The following is a 25072-nucleotide window of genomic DNA, read 5'->3' as shown; positions in this document are numbered from 1 at the left end:
TATCTGGGTCAAGACTATACTCTAGCTCAATGCAGCTAATGTTATCAGTCACATTTTTATCACATGCCTCCTTCTGCATAACAAAACAAAATCAGAGTCCATTGGCACCTTTAAGACCAACGAACATTCAAGGCATGAGAGCTTTCAAGTGCAGGCACCCTTCGTCAGACACTTGCACTCAAAAGCTCACGCCTTGAATAAATCTTTGTTGGTCTTAAAGGTGCCACTGGACTCTGATTTTGTTTTGTTGTGCTGCTTCAGACCAACACGGCTACCCACTTGAATAATTCCTCTGCAAATTTTAGTGTGGCATACAAGGATCTCCCTTTACATCAACCCTGTAAGGTAGACTGGGCTGAAGGTTGTGATTGTAACCCAGTGTCATCCAATACACATGTTAAAGTGTTTTTTGTTTTTTTGGGGGGAGGGTCCCCTTGCTAGAGAAAAGTCAAATTATGCAAATGAATCTGCTGTGGGAGGGACATATAGAAAAGCAGCATATAAAGGGTTCCTTGCACACTGCTGTTCAAAAAGCACAAATGAGAGAGAATCTGAGGTCTGTCTTGTTTTATTGAAAAATTATTGCAAAATACTATGGACTCTGAAAATAGAATATACACAGTTCTAAACAGGTGAGTTACAACTGCTTTGCATTTCTCTTTTAAATACTGGGCCTTTCTGTTGGGCTTCTAAGCTTTTTAGAACCTCTTACAAGATTACTATAGAAGAATCTTCATATTTCTCCTTGTTCAAACCCCTACAACGGAACAAGCGATCTGTTTTGTAGAGAGAACTAAGCACATGGATTGCTAAGGGGCAACAGTTATTTTCCTCTAAGGGATATGGAGGCAATGATTGCACCAATGGTGACGGAGAGTAAAAATCTCAGCTGCAGAAGAATCAATGCAAGGAAATAATATTCTTATGTTTCTTCAACTGTCAGGAGCACCAAGAGAACAACAGACAAAAAACACACACACACACACACACACCGGAACGAGACCACAGCGCAGACCGAAACCATCCTACGCAACGGTGAATCTGTTCTTGTTCTCCAGGGGTTCCTGATCATTGAAGAGGCATAAGTGTATTATTTTCTCGTACCGATTCTTCTGTAGGTGACCTAATAAAATCTCTTTTCCTTCACCACTTGTGTGCTCTTTACCTCCATGTCCTTTAGAACAGGGGTAGTCAACCTGCGGTCCTCCAGATGTCCATGGACTACAATTCCCACGAGCCCCTGCCAGCAAAGGCTGGCGGGGGCTCATGGGAATTGTAGTCCATGGACATCTGGAGGACCGCAGGTTGACTACCCCTGCTTTAGAAGAGAAGAGCCCACACCCCACGGCCTCACTATACCAGCACGTCCTACTCTGAGCTAGGGTTCTGCTTACTGAGCTGTCACTGGGGCTGATGGGGCAGGATAAGCGAGACCCAGCCTGCCGCTATCTGCTCGTGTCTCTGACTTGGTGGCCTACTGCGAAGATCATCCGGACGCACTCCGCCGTCCGTGCCCATCAAGACGAGGCTGTTCCTACACGCATGATTTTGAACAGCATGTTGATGTTGTCATTCTTGATAGCCTCCCGACAAGCAGCGATCACTTGCATCTTGGGTTTACCAACTGGGGGGGGAGAAGGGGGGAGAAATAACTAGTGTTACAGACTGCATGCGTTACAAGGGAAACCCACCTTTCTCACTTAACGGGAGAGACAAAAGTCAGGAAGAATTTGCACAGTCATTTGTGATGAGATACGGCAGCCTACGTTTGAGAATCTCTTTGGGGTTAAGTGTGCGTTGAGGTATTTTGGAAAAGAAATTCCTTCAAGGCACAATGGAACACAGATGTGATCATAAGAACCACCAGAGCATGCTGGTACAAGTTCTAATATCTTTTTTACAATGGATATAAGAATAATGTGTGTGCATATATAATGCATACATGTACATGCAGCCTTTCCTACTATTTCATGCCAATTTTCTGTGGGCATGTATTGTCTCTTCCCACTCTTAGGAACCAAAGGGCACACTGCCAGACAAGTCTGTCTTAACACATACAGTTGCCTTTAAGACAGGAAAGTAGTTTAAAATGGTGAAGCAGTGGTGCATCTGATAACATGGGAGTTGCTTTTACATATCTGAGTCTGGATTTTCTTTATGACTTTATTTGATTTCTATACCACCCTCCCAGCAGACCAGCTCAGGGCGGTGTACAACGTATCATTCACATAATTCACTAGTTCAATTAATACAATTAAAATTGATTTGTAACAGCAATTAAGTGAGGTACTGGATCTTAGCACCAATTAACAGCATCAAGAGTCCCAGTTACTGTCTGTTCGTCTGAAACTAGAGTGTATTCAGGGGACATCTTTCTGGTAGGGAGGACCCAGTTGATGTTACTATTTCAAATCCAAAATTCACAATCCATTAGTGAAACTAAAGAATCCCTTTAACCAGTTTCCTAGCTTCTGTAGCACAGTTCTGCTTTACAGAATACTTGTGATGCAGTTATTCATTATGGATAGATTAGATTATTTTTCTGGGAATAATTGTTAAAATTTAAAAAAAATGTTTCAAAGGGATTTATTCAAGAGCAAAGGTCAATAATGGCCATTTCCCCCTACATAGGTAAAGAGTAGACTGTGCTCCCCACAAATGAAATACGCATTTGCCATACAATTTTTGCTACAAATTTCCATTGCCCTCTGCCCCATGGGATAGAATCATAGAATAAGAGTTAGAAGGGGCCATACAGGCCATCTAATCCAACTTCCTGTTTAATGCAGGATCAGCCTAAAGCTATCCAGCCACTGCTTAAAGACCACCAGTGAGGGGGAGCTCACCACCTCCTTGGGTGGCTGATTCCAGTGCTGAACTACTCTGTGAAAAATCCCTCGAGAGGATGAGATAAGAGACTCTGAAAAAGTGCTAACAGACATGGTCTACAATATCTCAAGCCAGGCTGAGGATACAAAATGCCTGGAGTCTGCATGGAATATAAAGGAAGGGAAAGTTGCCACAATTACGCCAGGAAGTGAGAACATTAGGGTCCTCATCTCCTGTCTTCCAGGAAGGTACAAACTGCTTTGTTTAATAGTCACAACCTGCTTCAAACAGCATTTTACCTCTTGACTAGACACTCCCTCCGTACTTCCTCATCTTGTAAAGGTTACACCAGACTTGATGAATTAATCCATATTGACAGGAAGGAGATTCTCAAGACCCTAGAAATCCTTCATCCCAGAGCTTGTTAGTTTTTTTTTGATTCTGAGAAAGAAGGGACCATGAGGAATGTATCCTCCTCTTAAATTCTCAACTTCATACTCCATTCACCCCTAAGAATCATAGAATCATAGAGTTGGAAGGGGCCATACAGGCCATCTAGTCCAACCCCCTGCTCAACGCAGGATCAGCCCAAAGCATCCTAAGAAAACCAATGCCTCCCTTCAGCTGACCTACCATCATTTCAGACCTTCCCCTTTTTTCTGGAGATCCAGCTTAAGAACAAAAAAACATGCCTGTGTTGGAAAAGCCTTGGATATGCTTTCAACACAAAGGTGCATCATGACTCATCAGAGCCCTTCAACAGTTCTGACATTCAGGCATCTCCCAAAGTGAGTCCCCACACTTGAGTTGTGCACACCTGGGCCTTTCAAAACTACTACAGTTAAATAATGCCCCCTACTTTGGCTTTCCTCTTCCCCCATAAGCAGGACACAAACATACTCATTCTTATATTTTGCTTATATATTCCTAGTGTTTGGATGCTGTGACACAGTTTACTAATGTAACAGGATTAACTTTTGCTTATATATTTCTACTGTTATGATGGTCAGTTCATAGTCTGACAAAGAGTGCTTGCACTCGAAAGCTCATGCCTTGAATAAATCTTTGTTGGTCTTAAAGGTGCTACTAGACTCTGATTTTATTATAATAATAATAAACGTCAATCCTGTCCAAGTTTTCCTTCGTTGGCACGTACCTCGAAGGCGTCCTGCTCTTTGGATAGCCTGATTTATTGCCTTGAGATTATTTAAGAACTCGGTGTGGTTGGTGCATCGGATTTTATACTCAGACAGCAAATCTTTGTTGAGATTGTACAGTTCCATGTATCGCTGCTTCATATTCTTCCTGAAGGAATAAACACAAGGAGCACATAAATCCAGAACCAAAGGAAGTGCTCAAGAATCAGTCTTTTTCAGTGCCTGTGGCTGATTCAAGCAGGAGCAGAGACATCCACAAGGGCAGCAGAAGCATTGCAGGGGATTCCCTGGAATGTTCATGGCCTGATCTTCCCTCCCAGGCAACCCCATGTTTCTCTGTCCCCTTCACTATGGCCAGTTTTAAAATAACAAGGCAAGATGTCTCACAAAGCAAATTAATTGTTACCATTTCAAGCAATTACATCTGTAAATAGTACACACTAGGGAAGTGGTCCCCAACCTTTTTATCACCGGGGACCGGTCAACGCTTGACAATTTTACTGAGGCCCGGGGGGGGGGGTAGTCTTTTGCCAAGGGGCGTCACCGCCACCACCTGAGCCCCTGCTCCCCTACTTCCCGCCACCCACTGGGGGGTGTTGCCAGCAGCAGCTGTGCAGTGCCACGCCGAGGGCGAGCCCCAGCCATGGCGGCCACTGGAGAGCACCAAAGGTGAGCTGTCGGCAAAGTGGCATTGCAGCAGCTGGGGAGGAGGACGAGGAGGAGCCACGGCCTGGTACCGACTGATCTACAGACCGGTACCGGTCCCCGGACCGGGGGTTGAGGACCACTGCCCTAGGGCTTTTCACACCCTGCACTGATTAAAAGAAAAATTCTATATCGAGACAACTTACAGTGCAAACATAAACTTTTAAAAATGCTAACAAGTTTTCGTACATGTTTGATAAGCTTCAGTTAAAGCAGATTTCTTGGCAGAACTAGATATTTTCCCCACTAAGGACAGGAGAGACACAAGCAGATGACTGGCAGCAAGGGGTGTGTGGAAGCGCCAGATGCTGCTGCAAGATGTAGAAGTGTCACCCTGTGGGCACCTGAGCCTCCTGCAGAACTCCAAGATGGTGAAGAAATTATAGGTTTGGTCCCAGCAACCTGATACGGATGTGCCCCTCTGCAGGTCCTGAATTTAAACATTACTTCTGAAGTTACAGCATCAAAATCTAGTGCCTTGTATCATCTGTGGAAATGAACTAGCAGTTCTACAACTGCGTACCAATGCTGCTACTGCTCACTTTTAAACAAATAAATGAAAAGCAGTATGGCCAGGCATACCAGGCTGCCCTGGAAATTGTGCATGGATGGGAGTCCCAGGAAGTCAGCAGCACCACATGTCTGCTCCTTTATCTAACTCTATTCCTTTGACTAATGCCTGTTGTTTTTTCCCTCTGGAGGGATGCGAAGCTTCCCAATGCTGTCTCGGAGACTTTTCAGTTGCAGCTATTTAATGGCAAAATTTGCGTCCAATGGCACCTTTAATGCCACTGGACTCAAATTTTCATGAGCGAAACTTCAGACCAACACGGCTATCCACTTGAAGCTAGTTTATGGGATGACCTTCCTGAAATCATTAGAAAGGCTTCCACATAACTCATGGGCCACAATTTGTGCAAGACATGAGGGCTTTTGACATTTCCACATGACTTTTTGGGATGTTCTGATGGTTTTGTACTGTATATGCTTCTGTAATCAGTCCAGTTATTTTCAACATGCTCTAAATAAATCTTAGATGTGCCCGAGTTAAGCAAAGACACCGCCAGAGGCACCCATTTGGAAAAGCATCACAAGGCCAACTCACATGTCACCCATGAGGCGGGAATCTTCTGCTCGGACTAGCATGCTTCGGATGAGGTTAGAGCTGTCAGCCATGTTGGTTGTGAGCTTCTGGCATACAGAATAAGACTCGTCCACCTATCAGAGTGAGGAAGACAAGTGCAAGGCCATTCGCCATCTGCTCAGCAAGAAAATTCAGGTATCAATGTTCCCATGTGGGAGGAGTTGTGCCCTCCCCAAATGGTAGCACTATTGACCTCTTGCACTCTTTATTTATGACCTTGTACTTTAGGGGAAAGAGTTCCACTGCAGCAGCCATCCAAAATGGCCACCAAGCCCCTTGGGGCTTTGACAGATACACTTATGAAGAAGAAGAGTGGATTCTTATATGCTGCTTTTCTCTACCCGGAGGTGTCTCAAAGCGGCTTGCAATCTCCTTCCCTTCTTCTCCCCACAACAGACACCCTGTGTGGTAGGTGAGGCTGAGAGAGCTCTGAGAAAACTGTGGACCAAGGTGGCTGATTGTGGAGAAGTGGGGAATCAAACCCAGCTCGCCAGATTAGAATTCGGTGCTCCTAACCACTACACCAAGCTGGCTCTCACACCAGTTCCTGATAGCCTCAGGAAGTCAAGGCACTGGGGTTCCTGCACTCTGTTCCAGTTAATTACAGGACAACACATTTGGGCTTCCAGTTCATTTCCCATGGAGGCCCAGTTCGCACTTCCTGTAAAATGACCTGGACAGTGAATGACGGAAAAATGGTTTCAATGTGGCTAACTTGAAGGCCTGAAGCTGCAAGGATTTTGTTTTGGAGAAATCTGAAAATGGAATGAATCTCTTCCTCCTAAAAGGGACAGGTCTGAAATTCTTGAAAGAGCCAACCAGTCCCCTCTATTGTGTATCTGGCGCTGTGCAAGCCAAGGAACAATGACATGAAAGGGAAGAACCTGACAGTATTGATTGCCGTGATCAGAAAGGGCTGTGGGTAAACAAGAACTGGCACAATGTCAGATGAACACTCTCCTCCCGGCACTGGAAGCTAGGGCAGCAAAGAGGAGGCTACGGGCCCCTCTACCTTCGAGAAGAAAGCCAGCTATCCAGACTGCAAGGCATCAGGAAGCAAGACTGACCAAGAGGAATAGGACTTGCCACATGTTTCCATCTCAATGGAACCACAGTGTGAGGTTCCTTTGGTGGGGCACACAATCAGCCCCCCCCCCCCCGGATCTTAATGGGCCTTGGACCTACTGCTTGAATTTTGGACTAATAATGGACAGAAACTCCCAACAGTGACTGGATTATCATGTGGGGTTGAAGACACCCTATAAGCCTTGGTAAGAAATTGGGGCTGGGCTCTGGAGAGGCAGGTATGTATACATGCGGTATTGAAAATAGATTCAGGAGGATCTCTTCCCCTAATTCAGAACAGAACAGATGGCCACTGGAGGTTTACGTAAGAAGATAAATAAAGGGAATGCAATCCCCCAAGCACCGCTATGGGACAAGAATCCACAAAGCCGCACAGTTTCCATCTGTTCCAGTGTGTGCAAGTTCATTCCAAGAGATTGTGTCCCTTGCTGATGTATGGAAAAGCTCCTCACCTTGATCAGGGCCTTGCGCAGCTCCTCAAAATACACAGGGAAATCTGCCTCAACCTGCAAGTCCTCGATTGCTAAAAAGGAAGTCATCGACTGGATTATGTCGCCAGCCAGGTCAATGTCGTCGGTGCCAATGGAGATCTTGCATGCGGAAAAGAAGAGGTGTCACGTTTGCTGCACACAAACTCTTTGCTTTTCTGAACTAATGAGACACATGAGGAGGTGAATTGTCTGTGGGACACCTGACACTGCAGCACCGCTGAAACTAGGCAGGTGCATATCGGAGCAGTCCCTTGGAGCAGGGGTAGTCAACCTGTGGTCCTCCAGATATCTATGGACTACATTTCCCATAAGCCCCTGCCAGCAAATGCTGGCAGAAGCTCATGGGAAGTGTAGTCCATGGACATCTGGAGGACCACAGGTTGACTACCCCTGCCTTGGAGGAGGGGGGCCCTAAGTGAAGAGACCCAGGAAAGAGCCAGTGTATAACAAATACTATTTTAAAAGACAGCAATCAAAACCTTTTCAATGAAAAGGACCCGTTGATAGAATATTTTGAACTGATCTGTCTGTTCCTCCCCTAGCAGACAAGTCCCCAGTTCTGGTTACCCACTGCAAGGTTCCTAGCCAGTCTCTTATGAATTGGAATTACAGGAACTAGGTGTGGGTGAACAGACATGTGCTACAGCTCCCACTCGGATTAACAGATTTGTAGGAAGAGACATGCCAGGCTAGCCTGAACTCCCCTTCTCTTTCCAACTGCATTACCCCTCTGGGCTTCTTCTCTCACTGTTCCAATGGTGCCCTAAGCTTTGTAAATACATGCACAAGAAGTTACGAGCCACAAACTTTTTACTAGTCCACCTGCTCCTATACACTTGTGCATCATCTGTGGTACATAAATAGCCTTACAGGCAAACAATTCTCATTAACAAGAGCTCCCTTGCCTGGTCCCCTGGATAAGATTCCGACTCACCCTAGGCAAATGTCAGTTCATGAGTCTAATTACAGCACTGCCAGGAAAAACAGTACCTCCCCGCTGGGCTTGATTTTGATGCACAGCTGCCCCGCGTTACGCAGGGAGGTGAAGGAGACTTGAAATGGCGTGCTTTGGGTCTCCATTTCTTCTGTTAGCAAAAAACTCTGGTTCACCCACATGATGACCTTGAAAGATAAAATCATAGCATTGACCCTCAAGGGAAGCTCGCAAAAGCTCTTCCAGCATGTAGTGCCACACCTGGCAGAAGGAGTCTGGGTGAGCCGCCTCTCTGCACCTTAAGCATGAATCACTGCTGTGCTAGTTCCAGCCCAAGGAAGAGCAGTCTGTGGCCCCCATGCTCAACTGAGAGCTCATCAGGAAATTAATTTGCCGATCGGGTCTGCATTGCCGCTCACATGCATACCAAGGGATGGCCTTCTTTACCTGGGTCACACTAGGCTTCGGATGCTCTGAGGAAGGGCCTTTTGCTCTTGGGATCTATGACACTATCTATGAAGAGAAACAAAAGGAACTAGGCCTCCTTTTATTTTGGCAATGCAACAGAAGACCCGTCAGCCATGAATCAGGGAACAAAGAGAATCGAGCTGGCGATGTCATTCGAAGCTTTGAAAAAGATTCACTGTGACTCTGGGAAACTGTGGCCATAACCTACAAATGACCCCAGGTTTCCAAAGTCACAGCAAAACTTTTACACAACTGTGATTTTGATCACTGCAGACTCGTTTGGTTGAAATACATGACTGTGAACATAAAAAAGAAAGGAACGACGAAGACAGTGCCGCTGACGAGGGAACTGAAAACGAGCAAACCACCTAGGGGCTCATTTTGACACTTTGAAAATAAAGTTTTGAATGCCCTCACCGGCTTGATTCTCTTCGTTCTGCTTTTATTTTGGCCACAGCAACAACAGGAGAGTGGCACGAAGTGATAGCGGGACTGAGAACTGTATCCCGTACTGCCTCCTACGTGGCTTACAGCAGGGGTCGTCAACCTGTGGTCCTCCAGATGTCTGTGGACTACAATTCCCATGAGCCCCTGCCAGCGTTTGCTGGCAGGGGTTCATGGGAATTGTAGTCCACAGACATCTGGAGGACCACAGGTTGACTACCCCTGGCTTACAGCACATCCAAGCGCATCTACGAGCATGCCACCTCCTCAGGTGTCATAGGACGATGACAGATACGGAAGGGTATGAGTAGCTTCCGTCAAACATCCCGAAACATTTCTGACTGGGCTTATTAACTAATGCTGGTGAATTGGCGGTCCTTCCCTAGCTACACCTAGTGAACAAGAGCAGAACAGCTGCTTCATTTCGAAGAATTTCTTTCTGTTCCTTGCCTTCAGCTCCTGAGCAGGAACTGAACTGCAGAACAGGAATCCCCTGCATGCGCACACTCTGAATCCTCAACTTGGTCATTCCTGATTTTTTCACTGAACAGGGCTTTCTCTGACTTGTTTGTATTTTCCCCATAATGAGAATAACAGTGCCTGTCACTCAGGCCTTCGTCCTTCCCAATGTCAAGCAACATGTTAAGGGGAAGGCCTTTAAAACATCAGATCAGGTTTCCAAAAAGGTGCATTTTATTGACTGTATTTATAAGTTGCAATTCCTGTGGGGGGGGAGCCATCTTACTGGTCAGGCCACTGGGCCACCTAGCCCAGCACCGTCAACTCTATTCCACTGTTCACTATATGTGTTATCGAGTTCTTATTGCATTATCGTCTACTTGCAGGATTCTATTTTTGCATTCGATTTTGATATATTGTGTCTATGGCCTGATCTGGATGGCCCAGGCCAGTCAGATCTCTCAGGCTAAACAGAGCCGGCCCTAGTTAGTACTTGGACGAGACCACCAAGGAAGTCCAAGGATGCTACGCAGTGGCAGGTGACGGCCAAACCACGTCTATCTGTCTCTTGTCTTGAGAACTACAGTAGCGTTTTCCACTGCATCACGGCTGAATACATTTTTTGGTACTTTTTCCAATTTCTGTAATCCCAGACTTATTGCATTGTTCACTGGATGTCTCATCCCGTTTGACAGCAATGTCTTCCACTGTGTAATCCACCAGGAGTTTTAGTGAACTAAATAAATAAAGCAGTTCTCTAAGGACCTGGGCAAGATCTTTCTCAACCCTGGGACAAAAAAATCCTTTCAGCTGGAGATGCCACTGAGTTAGGGGCCTACTTCTGCCCAAAATGGTGCCTAATATGATATAACAGAGGAGATGAGCTTCAGTTTTTACAAGTCATACCTAAAAACAATTCTTCTTCCTCCCCTTCCCTCCCCCCCCCAAACCCCCCCCCCCTATTTCAATGTACTACCCAAACACTATTTGAATACATCACCCAACATTATGGAGCTTTGGAGGAACGACACCTGCCAGTCATACCTGTCCACCTTAATATTAGCTGAACACAAACCACTAACCATAGCCAAGACCATGGAGGAAAAACAGCTGGGGACTTACCCTTTGCACTCTCTCACTGATGGTGAATCTTACAAAGCTCCGAGGCTCAGGAGCATCTGCTTTACTGAGTGTATACATGGCGAAGCGAGGGAGTTGCCTTGTGAGCTCAAAAACATGGAACTGCATACTGAAAAGCAACCCAAAAGAATGACTCAGGTGACTTTTCATTCAGCTTCTGGTATAAAGTATAAAGTATACACCACTGAGATCCAGCAACCTCTGATGCCCCATTACTGTCACTTGTTGGTGCAGAACACTGAGAAAAGGCCTGTCACAGAAATGAAAGCACTGCTATGACCCAGTTCACTGCTCTTCTGTTACAAGTTGTATTCGTGCCTAAGCATTCATCTTGAACACACAGCTTAACAAGGGACAACAAGGTGGAATATAAAATCATATTGCTTTAGTGTGTGTGTATAGACCTACATATATAGTTTAACACAAAATGCTACTAAAGTGTCTAATATTCAGCAAATTCCAGGGAACCTCATTTTTTTGTTCCAAGTTTCTAGACCTCATGGACTCAAACAATAAACAGGGGTTAACAGCAGTGACAACGTCCACTCGGGGTACGACAAACAGTGTTCCATGGCCACTTGTTTTGCCCTCCCCACTCCAAACTAGAAGCAATGCTTCAATAACCGTAGTTAAAGGTAAAGGTATCCCCTGTGCAAGCACCGAGTCATGTCTGACCCTTGGGGTGACGCCCTCCAGCGTTTTCATGGCAGACTCAATACGGGGTGGTTTGCTAGTGCCTTCCCCAGTCATTACCGTTTACCCCCCAGCAAGCTGGGTACTCATTTTACCGACCTCGGAAGGATGGAAGGCTGAGTCAACCTTGAGCTAGCTGCTGGGATTGAACTCCCAGCCTCATGGGCAGAGCTTTCAGACTGCATGTCTGCTGCCTTACCACCCTGCGCCACAAGAGGCTCATAACCCTAGTTACTAACTATTAAATGTTCTGCTTGCCCAGTTCCAACCTCTGCTCCTTCCAGGAAATAAAGATCTGAAGATTATCCAGTATACTGGATTCTACCATGATAATTCCATGCAAATTAAACTACATAATCACCTCAGTGCTGAAGGGTCTGCAAAAACTGCCTGTTTCTTTCAGGGCATAATTCAAAGTGCTGGTTCTTTAAACCTCCAGATGGCTTGGGGCGAGAAGGACCAACTCCTCACAAGCCCTGATTTCTGTGCCCTGCTTTTAGACGTGAGTGAGGCAGGTAGCAATCAAAGACAGGGCTTTTTCAGCAGTGGCACCTCAGCTCTGGAATGCCCTTTCCCTTGAGGCTCACCTGGCACCTATCCTACTCTTTGAGGCGCCAGGCCAAGGCTATTCTTTCTGCCCAAGCTTTTAATTAAGGGACTGCTTTTTAAAATCATGTTTATAGTCTGCATTTAGCCTGGGAACTGTTTTACGAGATTTGTTTTAAGCCATTCAACATCTATGCTGTTCTATGCTCTGTCTGGGCTTCTAATGTGTGCGTGCGTGTGTGTTTCAATCATTCACAACTTTATTTTTTTATTGTTTTATTTTGTAAGCTGTTTACGCTGGAGAGGAAGCACAGAAATGTTCTAAATAATCCATGGCAGCAGAGGAGTGTGTGAGCTGAACACAGCAGGTTCAACCCTCAGCCCTTGGCCTCTCCAGTTTAAGGATCTCAGGAGTTAAGTGAGATTTCAGATTCAGAAAACCTTTATTGGCATAACATTTGATGTACATACAACAACAAACGTAAGATTTCCAAGCAGGGGCAAATGAACAACCAAGGTAGTACCTAAGTGTTGGGAAAGAACTGTCTCTGGGAAACTGCTGCTGGCCAACACTGGTAGTATTAACCTAAGCAGAGCAGCAGCCTGACCTGACTTTTCTATATGCTAAAGGGGGAGAGTAAGGGTGAACAAGAAGCACTCCATCAAGATATTTGTGAGCAGGTAGCTCAAACTAGCAAGCCAAGCCAGAATCTGCTACATCTAATGCTGTCCATGTATTTATTATTTATAAATAGTATCTATTTGCTGGCAAGACCCTTACCTGTTCTTGTAACCCACAAAGGCCTTGATGTGTAAATCCACTGGGACATCTTTGGGAGGGGAGAGAGGAACTCTGATGCGATTTGAGACATTCTGGAGATTAGGGTGAACCACGTGGCTCTCGCCTTCAAATATTCCTTCTGCGAAGATCAGTGCAGCTCGGATGATAGTCTCTTTGGGGAGAATGAGGACATGTGACTAGTTAGCGGCTCATTCTTTGGAATGGTTTTCCAAGTTATGGACAGGTGAGGGGCTGGATTGGAAAACTAGTCAACTGAAAGTTTTATGGCACAGCACTGGACACATTATTATGGTTTATATTTGGACAAGTGCATCAGAGTAAGTGATGACTGTAAGGACTCACATGACCCAGCTAACTTCAGTCCTGTTTCCGAGCACTTTCGAAGGGAAAATTATGAAGTCTGGCTGCATTTTATGGTGTTGCCTTAGCTTACTGGAATTGGAACGTGAAGAACAACGAAGACAGCACAGACATGATCTGGGCAAAGGGAACCGCGCTCTCTCAAGAGTAGCAGGGCTCACTGCAGAAGCTGCAAAGACTTAATATTTCAATAAGGGACAGTAAGTCTGAGCTGGTATAACGTTCTCACCGTTCGATGTGGAAATGCACAGCTCGACATGAGCAGGCTGGCTGTCTGAGCCCAGATTGACTGCGAGCGTCGTCTGAAGCTGGGTGTTAGCTGGAATCACACCCCTCTGCCCGTCCATCTCGGTCACTTGAGTGTTCAGCTCCACTTGCTGTAAAACATGATGCCGACTCAGTCATCTCTAAAGTTGGGCTAATTATGGTTGTAACTCCAGAAGTGCTCATGCAGAAACAGACCTAAAACGGGATCTGACTCCCTAACAAAGGCCTCCAATTTCAGTAGCTTCCCAGTTGTTCAACAGCTCTGCAGAGTGTTCATACTGCCTCCTTAGTTAAAGAGTTAAGAATCCAGGCATGGTAGGCGGAGCTGTGAACCAGGGCTACTATATCAGCAATCCTACCTTACGTGGGAAAGAAATTCCAGTCCGTTTTACTTAGAAATGGGATGTGGATCAGAGAAATGCTGCTCAAGACCTCAATTTATCCTGAGACTGCTCTTGAGTAAAGACTGTGCGGCACATGACCAGATCAGAGCTGCACTCTGGCCCCACACTCATATAAATAAATACCTTCACATTTTCTTCATAGTTCCGTAACTCTAGCAGCAGATTTTGTTTCTTCTGACTAAGCTCTCTAATCAGGTCCTGCTCCGCAGTGCTGTCTGAAAAGCTTCCTTTCATCTCTCGGCTTACTGGCAGGTATCCTCGCACTGAGCAAAGCAGAGAGACAGTCGCTGAGTGTGTTATGGAGCACCTTCCAGAGAAAACCTGCCACTGCAGGAAGAACAGCTTTCAAAAAGTCTTAAGACAAATGACTACAGAGCAAATCCACAGCAGGTATCAGTCAAGACAGCTTCACTGACTGGAAGTAACAGACCACTCGGGTGTAAATCAGTGAATGCAGCAGACCAAGGCTGCAGTCTTCATGGGCCTGTCTTGGCCATAGTTCTTAGAAATCCCCCCAGAAGGACAAAGCAAACCACTATAAGTGTCCTCAAGCCAGTCACAACTTAGTGGGGCATCCACAGTCATGGCTTATCTTGTTATTTTTCCTGATCCTGAAGTCTGAAAAATCCCATTCTAATTCTCCACATATTATATAGAGGTAGAGAAAAAAAACTCCTGGATAAAATGCCCAAATTAGATGATGGACAAGTGTTAAGCTTCATTATCTCAAATACCACCATTTCACCTAATGTAGTGTTTCTTGGTCTCCTCCCACCAATCCTTGGCCATGATGTTATATGGAATCTCAGGAAATGGTGGATTTTAAGAGGTAGTCGACCGATGAAATTTCATAGAATGTTTCACTGCATTCCACCTTAAAACTGTTTTGTATCTTGGAACCTGGTAAGCGAGTTTTAACCAGCCAGACTACCTATTTGGGGGTTGTAGGAGCAAAATAACAGGATGGTTTAGCAAAACACCCACAGTTTCCACTTATCTAGAGGCCTTGGATTTGGAAAAGGTTCTTAACATTCTTACCTTCCCCATCAACTGAGCAGCAGATTAACTGGGTGTTACCATCCATTCGATAATCTCCCTGCACTATCCCCGCAATGGAGGAAGCAAAATTATCCTTGAAGATGACCTCTCCAGTTCGGTCATTGCGTGCATCAACCTATAGCACAGAACATCCCCCGCCCAAGACAGAATAAAAATTTAAATTGTTCAGTCATATGCACACACAGAAATCCACTTGACTACGATCACAGTTACAGCCTCTAATAAAGACTCTGCAAATCAAAATGTCCCCTGTTTCAAAAAAAGCTTCTAGTCCTCAGTATTGAAGAGGAAAAATAAATTTAAGTGGGAAATTTATGCTCAACCACTGAGAATCAGAAAAAGTCAGGTAAAGTTTCTAGCTGTCCAGGACCCCTTGTCTCTTTCCTCAATACACGTATCTCAACAACGTATCTTCTATAATGACAAAAATCCTGAGTAAAAGCATCCAAAATAAAGCATCTAAGCTCAACAATGTTATTACAGAATACTAAGCAATGGCAGCATTCCAGGTAATATCAACCATGGCTTCCAGATGAAGATTAAGCAGACTCTAGTTGGACAGGGAATGGGTCCACAACCAGCTCACATGGGCGTTTGCTTAAATGCTTCCTCTTATTTAAACTCACCTTTCCATTGGACCAACCAGTTACCAGTTCATTCACACCGTCACTGTTGACATCAAACGCATGTATGCTCACAGCCTGGTTTTTAGACTGAACAGGGGAAAATACAAAAACCAGCTATAAAAAATATTTAATTGACTCCACTTTGAAAAGTAACAAGTAAATGACAAATAACAAGTCATTTCTCATTTGTCACATATCATTCACATCCATAGGAACTGGCTGCCCCCATCTGGCTCCGACCTTTCGCATCTCACTCATCCATTTGCTCATACTAACTTTAATTCTCCAGTAGCGAGCCATTTTCTCATAAACCCCCACTGTCCCGTTGGAAAGGGCATAGGCAAATCGGCAGGTGCACATTGGTGTCAGTGCAGTGACAGCCTGGGGAAGCAAGAGACAAAGATTATCAATTACTGCTGCCATCACCAAACACAGACAGACAGACAGACTCTTTATTACGGTCATAGACCAAGCACAGAGTCAAACCACATCAGTCCTATTATTGTCTTCGGCTAAATTTGTCAAATATTGGCTACATTCTTGCTAGTTTAATCACACTATTTTGGCCAACAGTGCCTTATCACAACTATATACACCTTACCAGTGCTAAATAAGAGTATTAAAAAGAGACTTTTTTTGTTTCCATATTCACATTAAATTGTTTAAAAGTGCTCACCAGTACTACAGTCAATTTGTTTTATTACACAGAGTGCCCAACTCAGCCCCCAAGAAAAAAGGGCAGCCTCACATGAGCAAGGTTGGCACTTGCAAGGAAGGCCCTTGTGTCAATCCCTCTCTTTCCTTTTCTGTCCCATTCTGGGAATGTCTCTTGCTACAGATAACATCTGAGTGGGAACAGTGGGTAGGCTGGCCGCAGAGACTGCAGTCAGAAAATAGCAGCTCCTGAGCCAAACCTCAGATGCAAGGGTGGCAGGAACTTCCAGAAAGGAGCCAGGCAGGAGGGGTTAAGAACCGAGATGTGCATCTTGCATGAAGAACGATACAGATGGAGAGCTGAGTCCCTTCTTGAAACTCGGCAGTAACGTATCTTCCTAGGGTGAAACTATCTCGACTGCTTCCGACAATCTTCCAATGGGAATTCAGACATGAAAAAGAGTTCAGAGCAGAACCAGGTTTCCTACAGACAGCGTGGGAAGCAGCCCTCCAAGTTTCACTTGACACCTACTCAGATCAGGCAACGTCTACCATTTCCTTGCCAGCAACCAGTGCAGATGTACTAATGAAAATGGTGGGAAGTTTTCCCCAGATCATTTTACTACATTCAAATAAAGCCTCAGGCAAAGTGAATACCTGAAGGAGTTAGCATCAGACGAGCTTGTTGAGGCAGGAATGACACCCAATGAAGTAATAATAAAATAAAAAAAGGTTCCCAGAAAAGCTATAATTTTCCCACAATGTAACCCTTTAGTTTGTTTCAGGGGAATGCATCATACAAAATTTATTCTGGCCTTCTTGCATCTACACGTTGCAATCAGGCTCTGTCTCCAGGGATGGGTCAGGAAGAGCTTCCAGGTGAACAAGGCAGTCACAAGGCATGTCCCCCAGGGACACAGAAAGCACCACCCTAGCCCAAGGCACATGACCTTCTAGGCATACCGGGGATCACCTCCTTAAGCGAGCGCATGCTTACATAATCACAGACAGTTGGTTAATCCTTCTCAGGCAAGGGATGTCACCTTAGACTTAGAAGGACGTAACTCTACTTAGGATGGCGCTTGTAGAATCTTTACAGCAAGTAAAGTAAAGTGGGGTTCTTTTATGATCATCCTTTCATCTTTATATCTTAGCAACGTTCCCCCATGGACAGAAATGGAGGTACACTGCATGGGGATCCATGCAGGTTTCCTCCTTTGAGTGCTGAGTTTTCTGTGGAAGGACTAATCTGAAAACAGAAGCCCCTGAATGGTTCTTACCAAGTCCTCACAAACCCACTTGATGGGGCCAGTTGTTTTCTCGCAAGGATAGCAACTGTCTAGGTGATTTTAGGTAGCTGCAGATTTGAGATGCTGTCAAGTTGGCACAGCCTCATCACTGGAATTGGACCTTTTCCCATGCCAAGACAAAATACATCTGGAGAATTCCTCTGCGAAGCCCTACTTCAAATTAATGCAATTACTCAAGAGTGTGTCGCTCTTGCAGAACTCTTATTCATTTGAGTGGAATCTGCAGAAAATGTTCCAGAACTTGCTGTTCCATTATGGCAAGCCATTATATACTAAGCAGGAAAACAAATCCCTTCTTCCAGCCCACAATGGGCTTTGCAGTCTATTCCCGGCCACTATTAGCTTTAATAGGTGCACTGTAAGTGGTTTATAGCAACGGGCTTAGAAGGGTGTAACTCTATTTAGGACTGCACTGTTACTGACTAAGCCTTTTATTCCATCCACCAACCATCATGAATATACCTCTCAGAATACCTTGAAAAGGTAGGCTGTTAGCTTGCCTTCTGTCTGTTGTTTAGCAGAAAAATACGAACAGAAAGCTTCCAGGCTCCTTTTATCTTAGAGTGATATTGCCCTGAATACAGCAATAGTGTTTGGCACACCTCCATTCCCGGCTACCTGCTGTTTCCCCACAAATTGTTGTAAAGCATGAAGGAGAGACACCAAGTGGATAGACACTCTGGGTTACATATGCTGTGATGCTCTGATTCATTTTGTTTATTTAGAGATTTATATACCGTCCCTCTCGGTAGCACCATCTTGTGTAAGTGAAAAACTGCAAAGCACCAAAAATAATTATTTTCAAATATTCTCTCGAATGAATAAAATGCTTCTAAAGTCAAGATTTTCCCCATTAAAATGCACTGCATCCAAAGTTTGAGGGAAATGGATTAATGTTGGGAGGAAAACTCTTATGCTGTAGATAGATCAAGATGGGTAGCCCTATTAATCTGTATACAGCAGCAGAAAAGAGCAAGAGTCCAGGAGCACCTTAAAGAATAACAAGGGTGGTTTATTATTATTATTATTATTATTATTATTATTATTATTATTATTATTATTAGATTTCTTTCTCGCCACTCCCGACAGGCTCGAGGCAGGCCACAACAACTAACCACATAAAAATTCCCATTAAAACATCAGTCTACTAACATGACGGCTAAAAATCCCACCCCTCCCCCAATTATCAAAGAGGTGAAGAGGAAAGGATGGGAGAGTAGCGTACACTCCAACTCCTGGGGGGGGGGGGGAGCGATGTCCCTGATTCGCTGACTCCAGCCTCAACCATAGACCTGGTGGAAGAGCTCCGTTTTACAGGCCCTGCGGAAAGCTGACAATGTTCATCTATTGGAAGACTCTGCTCTGAAATCAAAATGTATGGTGCAGGGTAACATATTTCGTCTGATCTTCCAATCTAAAGCCAAAGCCTGGCACATAAGAAAAAATAATACAACTTCATGCTTCTGTTTACCTCAGTCTCCGAAATTTCTGCTGCGATTTCATCTTCCTTAAAAACCCTAATGTCAAAATCATCAGATCCAACAAGAAGCTAAAGAGGGAGAGAATGGGAGATAATATTTAATACATAATAGCACATTTATCAGCACATACTTCTCTGGAAATCAGTTCAGACCTTTAATATGAATTTCTTCGTGACCATAATAAAGCAGCTACTTTTATTTCATGGGGACTTAAACACATGCACAATTAACATGTCAGTTAGCACCTTAGAAGGTATTGAGCCAAGATACAGAAGCTGTCTGTTCACAAAAGAGGTTATTTCTCTCAAAGGGGGGGGCACCCCAGGCAAGAAATGTAAAAAAACCCCAACTTCTGAAGAGCCCTCCTAATCCTGAACCTCAGGTTCAAGGTTGGTCCAACAGTTAAGGCATAGGCCAGAACATTTGTTTTACTGTCAAGCACAAAGCATAGCTCAGTAGATGCAGAATGTAACTTTAGATTGGAAAGATCATTCCTCTTGCCTAGACAGAATATAATGAGGTGTTATGGATAGCTTGCATTCCTGCCCTAGGATGGGACTTAATTGGGAAATATACAGGGGAAAACAAACACATACCTGACACACACAGTCAAAACTAACCCCAGTGCAAGTACAAAGCAAGGACCTAAAAAAAAAATGAGGGGGGAACGACACAGTAGGCATACACACATTCTGAAACTAAAGAAGCTCAATGCTGTGCCTGCAATGAATTAGACAACATTCACTAGCACACCGTAAGAAGGGAGGCAGCTTTTTTTAAAGCATATTTGTTCTTCTGTATGACTTGTGCGTTGTAATAAAGATGATAGATGGGCGGATGTCCTGATATTTCTATTCCTTTTAAAAACAAGTCAGTAACATAGATAGCTTCAAATCATCCACCTACTCCACATGGGCACATACATGATTGAACGCTTAACTAGTACTTGCTTCCACAAAGAAACCCTGGAGATTGGAAGTTGTTTGAGCTTTTGTAGCAGAACTGATGCTTCTGTGTATGATCCGTTGTTCATCCACAGAACTGCAGCTCCCAGCTGCAGTTAACAAGTTTTAACAAGATTCAGTGTAAATTATTGACAAGCCACAAAATCCAGTAACTTACATTACATTGTACACATTCCTATCAAGAGTTCCAAAAGTTGCTCCTTCAGGAAATAATACAAGAAAGATCATGAACGTACCACTCTGGAAACATACCTCATTTTTCCCATCACCGTTAAAGTCACACAACGCCAGTGAGCGAACATTATCCCCGGTGACCTAGAGTTAAACAAAAATACATAGCAGTATTTCAGCTTCATTAGCCCAAACCTGTCCTATCTTCTTCTTATTATTGCAATGACACTATGAGAATTAGCAACACACCTTCAATAGTGCTAACTGCCTAGCACGTAGGAACAAGATTTTAAGCCCTGATAAACACATCAAAGTCCCATCCTAGGCAGAGTTATACCATTCTATGACCATGGGCTCTGAAAGATGTCACTCTGTTTAGGCTTGCACTGTCATTTGTAAGAGGCCACATTTTGGACTGTGCAAGGGCTGCAACTCCACCCACTCCTGCAGTAGAAGAACAGTTGGTTTTATACCCTGCTTTTCACTATCCGAAGGAGTCTCAAAGCAGCTTACAATTGCCTTCCCTTCCTCTCCTGAAAACAGATACCCAGGGAGGGAGGGGGGGCTAGGAGAACTCTGAGAGAACTGCTCTGAGAGAACTGTGACTCGGACAAGGTCACCCAGATGGCTGCAAAGGGAGGAGTGGGGAATCAAACCTGGTACTCCATATTAGAGTCTGCTGCTGTTAACCACTTCCTGTAGCAGAGACTACAACAGAAGGGTTTTATTCTAGTAATAAACGAAAGAGAAGCTTAGGGAGATCGTGTTATGCACCTCAGCCATTCGTTTTCGATATACAATCAAAAGAATTCTTTAGTTCTCTACCTGTGATGAACAGCAACAGAGTTGCTGGCATGATTTTCCTTTTTTGATCTCAGCTGCTAGAGACAAATGAGAGTAAACAAGAAGATGCACAGAAGGAAAATCATGACATTCCTTGCAGTCAGCATTCCAACAGGGGTGTGGTTAAAGAGTCTGTGGCCAAAGGCACTGTGCTGCATATTAAATGAGGCTGTCTCTGGAATACACCACATGCTTGGACAGTGGCTGCTTTCTGTATTTCTCACATGTGGACAAAGAGTGGCTGCCATCAAAATGCATCTTCCTGGAGAATGTAACCTAATTCCAACAATAAAGTTAAGCTTCATGTCTGCATGCATTTCACAGAGGATGCTGGTAAGATCAGGTCATGACTATCATGGCTTGACAATCCTGCTTCCAAGCTTTCATGGAATCATCCCCACCATCGTTGTGTAGCAGGACAGTTGCATAAAATGCAAATGGTTAATTTGCTTATATGCCTCTGTCATTCTACATTTTTTTACATCCAGCCCAATGAAGAGTGCTGGCAAGCTCAAAAGCTTGTACAATGTTTTCTGCCAATCTGGTTGATCCTAACAATAGGTATTATGGGAGGGAAGGTGGCATGGTATAACCCAATCTAATCTTGGAAGCTACCTAGGGTTCCTACTTGGACAGGAGACTCCCAAAGGCTATAGAGGAAGGTAATGGCAAGTACAAAACATTTCACAGATGTTATTGTTGTTTGCAGTGAACCAATATGGCTGTTAACAACATTTTACACGTACAGGATAACTTTTTCCCCACGTTGACATAAAAAAGCCAATCAAGCACCAATGAGTACCAATTCTCCTGCAGTGTATTAACCACCTAGCTGAAGCAGCCGCCATAGAAAAAACTCTGGCCAGAAAGTCTGCCTTCCAAAGACTGCAGGTGCTAGACATCCTGAGCAGAGTAGCTCAAGCATCATAGAAATAGCTACCATTGCTATTGTCATTCAGTACACTTCGTTCAGCCACAAAATCCCAAAACAGCCCTGACTGCTGCACCGATAATCCACCTGTAATATGGACCATTGTAAAAAGAATTTTCCAAACATACATATGCACCCTTACCGTCCAGAAAAGGTCTTTCCCTTCATGATTGAAGCCCTGCAAGGAACAGTTGCCACCAATAATTGCAAGGGGTGAGGAAATGTCTCCTAATGTTCCAAGTACTACTGCATTGGCTCCATCTGGAACCTATAAAAAGAAGATACTCAAGCAGTGATTCTGCCACATGCAGGCAATATACAAGGCAAACAAATGCTGTGTTAGATAAACAAGGTAGTCCAGAAGTTTGCCATGATAACTGATTAAAGGGATATACACTATAAAATTAACCCAAAAGAAGAATCAATCAAGTAAGAAGTAGGGAACTATAAATTTCAAATAAAAACAACATCCTTGTATAATGTATTTACACGGACTGGGCTGTAAGTTGCTTTATAGCCCATTTCTCAACCTGACTTATGAAGCAGTTCTGAATGACAGGTAGTCGTCAGGTCTTCAAAAACTCAGATTAACCTAAAACATAATAAATTCTCTGTCACCAGCCTTTCAATCTTGAAAAGCTTTCCCCACAAAGTTGGTCCAATACAAGACAATACCAACAAGTGTCATGCTGTGCACATCTTCAAACAAGTGTGTGCGTGATAACGTAGCTTCTGATTCCACTGAACACAGCCAATGTAGAACAATGACAAGTGAAACAGGCACAGAACTGTGAACTTGACCTTGCAAGTTAATATGCAGAGCGAGAAGATGAAATGGCTTTCATTTTGTTCCAAGGGGCTTTACACTACATTCTGAGGAATCCTGGAATTACTTCAAAGCTCATTAGAGCTTGAGAAGATCAGTAATGGCGGACATACTTCCATCAATACTGACCTTCTGACTATAGAAGAGTGTTGACGGTGGTTTACATTCACATTCACATAACCAATGGTGAGGTCCAAGAGGCCTGGCCTATCCTTCATTAACTGAGTATGTACCTTACAACATATTCCCTAATCCTTTGCAACACACTGGGATTCCCTGGAATGCCAATGTCTTGCAAAGAATTCTACAAAAGGAGAATTAAAAAGAAAACACTGTTCTACTGTGACTTTACTGAGATACACTGGAGCTTCAGATGTCCTTCCAAGCCCAGAAGAATGGAAATAAAGTGTTTAGAATATGTCATAATGATCACAACATACACTGGTATTTAAAAATCCAGGCAGAAGTCCCATTTCCTCCTAGAAAGATGGTGTTTCTTTATTAATGTTAGGAGCAGAAAACTATTAGCTGTATTAGATGCACTGCATGCAAAATAATTTGAATACATCGGGTTTAATCTTTTTTGTGAATTCAGAAGCATTAATTTTAAAAGAAGCACGTTAACTTACTCCTTCGTAAAACAAATCAGCATTGTTGTGCACATCATAGGCCAGCAAACTGGTCTGCGTGCCAACCAGAAGGGAATCACAGCCGAGGGTGGGATTCAGGACCCCTGCCGTCAAGCAACTGACTGCTTCATTAATGTTCAGAAGAGAAATATCAGAGTCCTGGGCACTAAGCACCAAACGGTTGGAAGTGACACGCTGACCACGTGCATGAGGATTATGAATAAAAACCTGTAAAAATAAAGACAACTTTGTGATAACTCTAAAATCCAGTTAGCAACTACTTCCACATTTCCACATTTATTCACAGTGAGAGCCACTGCAAACGCAAGCTTGTGAATAGATACAATACATATATTAGACCCATGAACTCATACCCCAGCATACCAGTATATAAGTTTAGCACAAGTTATATCAGGGGTAGTCAAACTGCGGCCCTCCAGATGTCCATGGACTACAATTCCCAGAAGCCCCTGCCAGCGTTCGCTGGCAGGGGCTTCTGGGAAATGTAGTCCAAGGACATCTGGAGGACCGCAGTTTGACTACCCCTGAGTTATATCATTGGAGTATGGAGAGTTTGAGCATCATTCTCCATGTGCATGGTCAAGAGAGGAAGCCCTATCAAAGAACCCTCTGGGTAGTGCAATGGAATCTTTTCTGGTAAGGAAACGCCCTGTTATCGATATTTCATTTGTGAGAGAGTGCAGGGGTAGTCAACCTGTGGTCCTCCAGATGTTCACGGATTACAATTCCAAACGCTGGCAGGGGCTCATGGGAATTGTAGTCCATGGACATCTGGAGGGCCGCAGTTTGACTACCCCTGCCCGGTATATCATCAATAGAAATGAAATGGAGAATAAATGTAAAAAGCTCCGTAGCGACGCCATGCCGAGCAGAATGCCCGGAGGAGGGCGGGGGGGGGGGAGCCGGACTCCGCGGAGGGGCGGGGGGCGGGGGTCTTTTACCTTGCCGGCCTGCGTGGCCGCCGTGAGGCAGGGGTGGGTGCCGTCGTACCTGCCCATGGCTACCATGCGGGGCAGGATTTTGTGGTTGAGCTTGAGGGTGAAGACGGGCACCAGCATGGCGGCTCGCCGGGGAGGGAAGAGAGCCGGGAGGTAGAGGAAGAGAACCGAGCCTAGGCCCTCAGCGCCGCCGCCGCCCCGGCCTCCTCCTCCGCCGCCGCTTCAAGTGGGCCCCGGGCGATTCTCCGTTGACAGACAGGCCCCGGCGTCGAGCGTCATGGCGTCATAGCCGCTGGGCCGTTGCTGTGGAAACTGCCCGGGGTTCAGCGCGGAGCGGAGAAGGCCTGGGAGTTGTGGCAAAGAGAGGGCCGTGGCGTTGCTCTCCTTCCCACGTCCACACGGCTTAAAATGACACACACACACAGATTGTATAAAACTGAAGATATCCCAATGTTTATGTACTTTATTCAAGACGGATAAACAGTGCAAATAGAGTTGCCAACCTCCAGGGAGGTGGGGGGGGGAGAAACTTTTATCAAAGGCTTTGAAAAGAGACACAATCCATTAAAATATTATGAAGATGTTAACAAGCTGTAGGAATGCTACTGGAAATGCCAAAATCCAAACGAGGAACCGATAAATCCTGTGTTTCGCTGGTTACCGCTTCTTCGGTGGACCCCAAACCAGGA

General features: G+C 44.6%; 1 protein-coding gene across 1 annotated transcript; it reads right to left on the bottom strand.

Annotated features, from left to right (window-relative positions):
• Positions 1–552: 552 nt before the first annotated feature.
• Positions 553–24697, bottom strand: BBS2 (Bardet-Biedl syndrome 2). Its single transcript, XM_077310130.1, has 17 exons — positions 24387–24697; positions 23425–23652; positions 22112–22237; positions 20277–20339; positions 19050–19127; positions 15891–15995; positions 15615–15701; positions 14968–15103; positions 14053–14192; positions 13488–13635; positions 12878–13049; positions 10840–10966; positions 8403–8534; positions 7374–7511; positions 5797–5909; positions 3986–4134; positions 553–1624 (listed from the first exon to the last, which is right to left on the bottom strand). The coding sequence occupies exons 1-17, from the start codon at positions 24501–24503 to the stop codon at positions 1518–1520; spliced, it is 2166 nt and encodes a 721-aa protein (XP_077166245.1). The 5' UTR covers positions 24504–24697; the 3' UTR covers positions 553–1517.
• Positions 24698–25072: the final 375 nt, after the last annotated feature.

The sequence above is a fragment of the Paroedura picta genome, chromosome 14 (genome assembly GCF_049243985.1).
Source record: "Paroedura picta isolate Pp20150507F chromosome 14, Ppicta_v3.0, whole genome shotgun sequence".
NCBI classification, from domain to species: domain Eukaryota; kingdom Metazoa; phylum Chordata; class Lepidosauria; order Squamata; family Gekkonidae; genus Paroedura; species Paroedura picta.
This window is presented reverse-complemented; position numbering and strand designations above follow the sequence as displayed.

Coding starts and splice junctions, on each gene's coding strand:
- BBS2 (XM_077310130.1), bottom strand. CDS start 24,503: ATGCTGGTGCCCGTCTTCACCCTCAAGCTCAACCACAAAATCCTGCCC. Junction 14,193..14,967: donor CTGCTCAGTTGATGGGGAAG/GTAAGAATGTTA, acceptor TGCTTTGCTCAG/TGCGAGGATACCTGCCAGTA. Junction 13,636..14,052: donor ACTATGAAGAAAATGTGAAG/GTATTTATTTAT, acceptor CATGTTTTACAG/CAAGTGGAGCTGAACACTCA.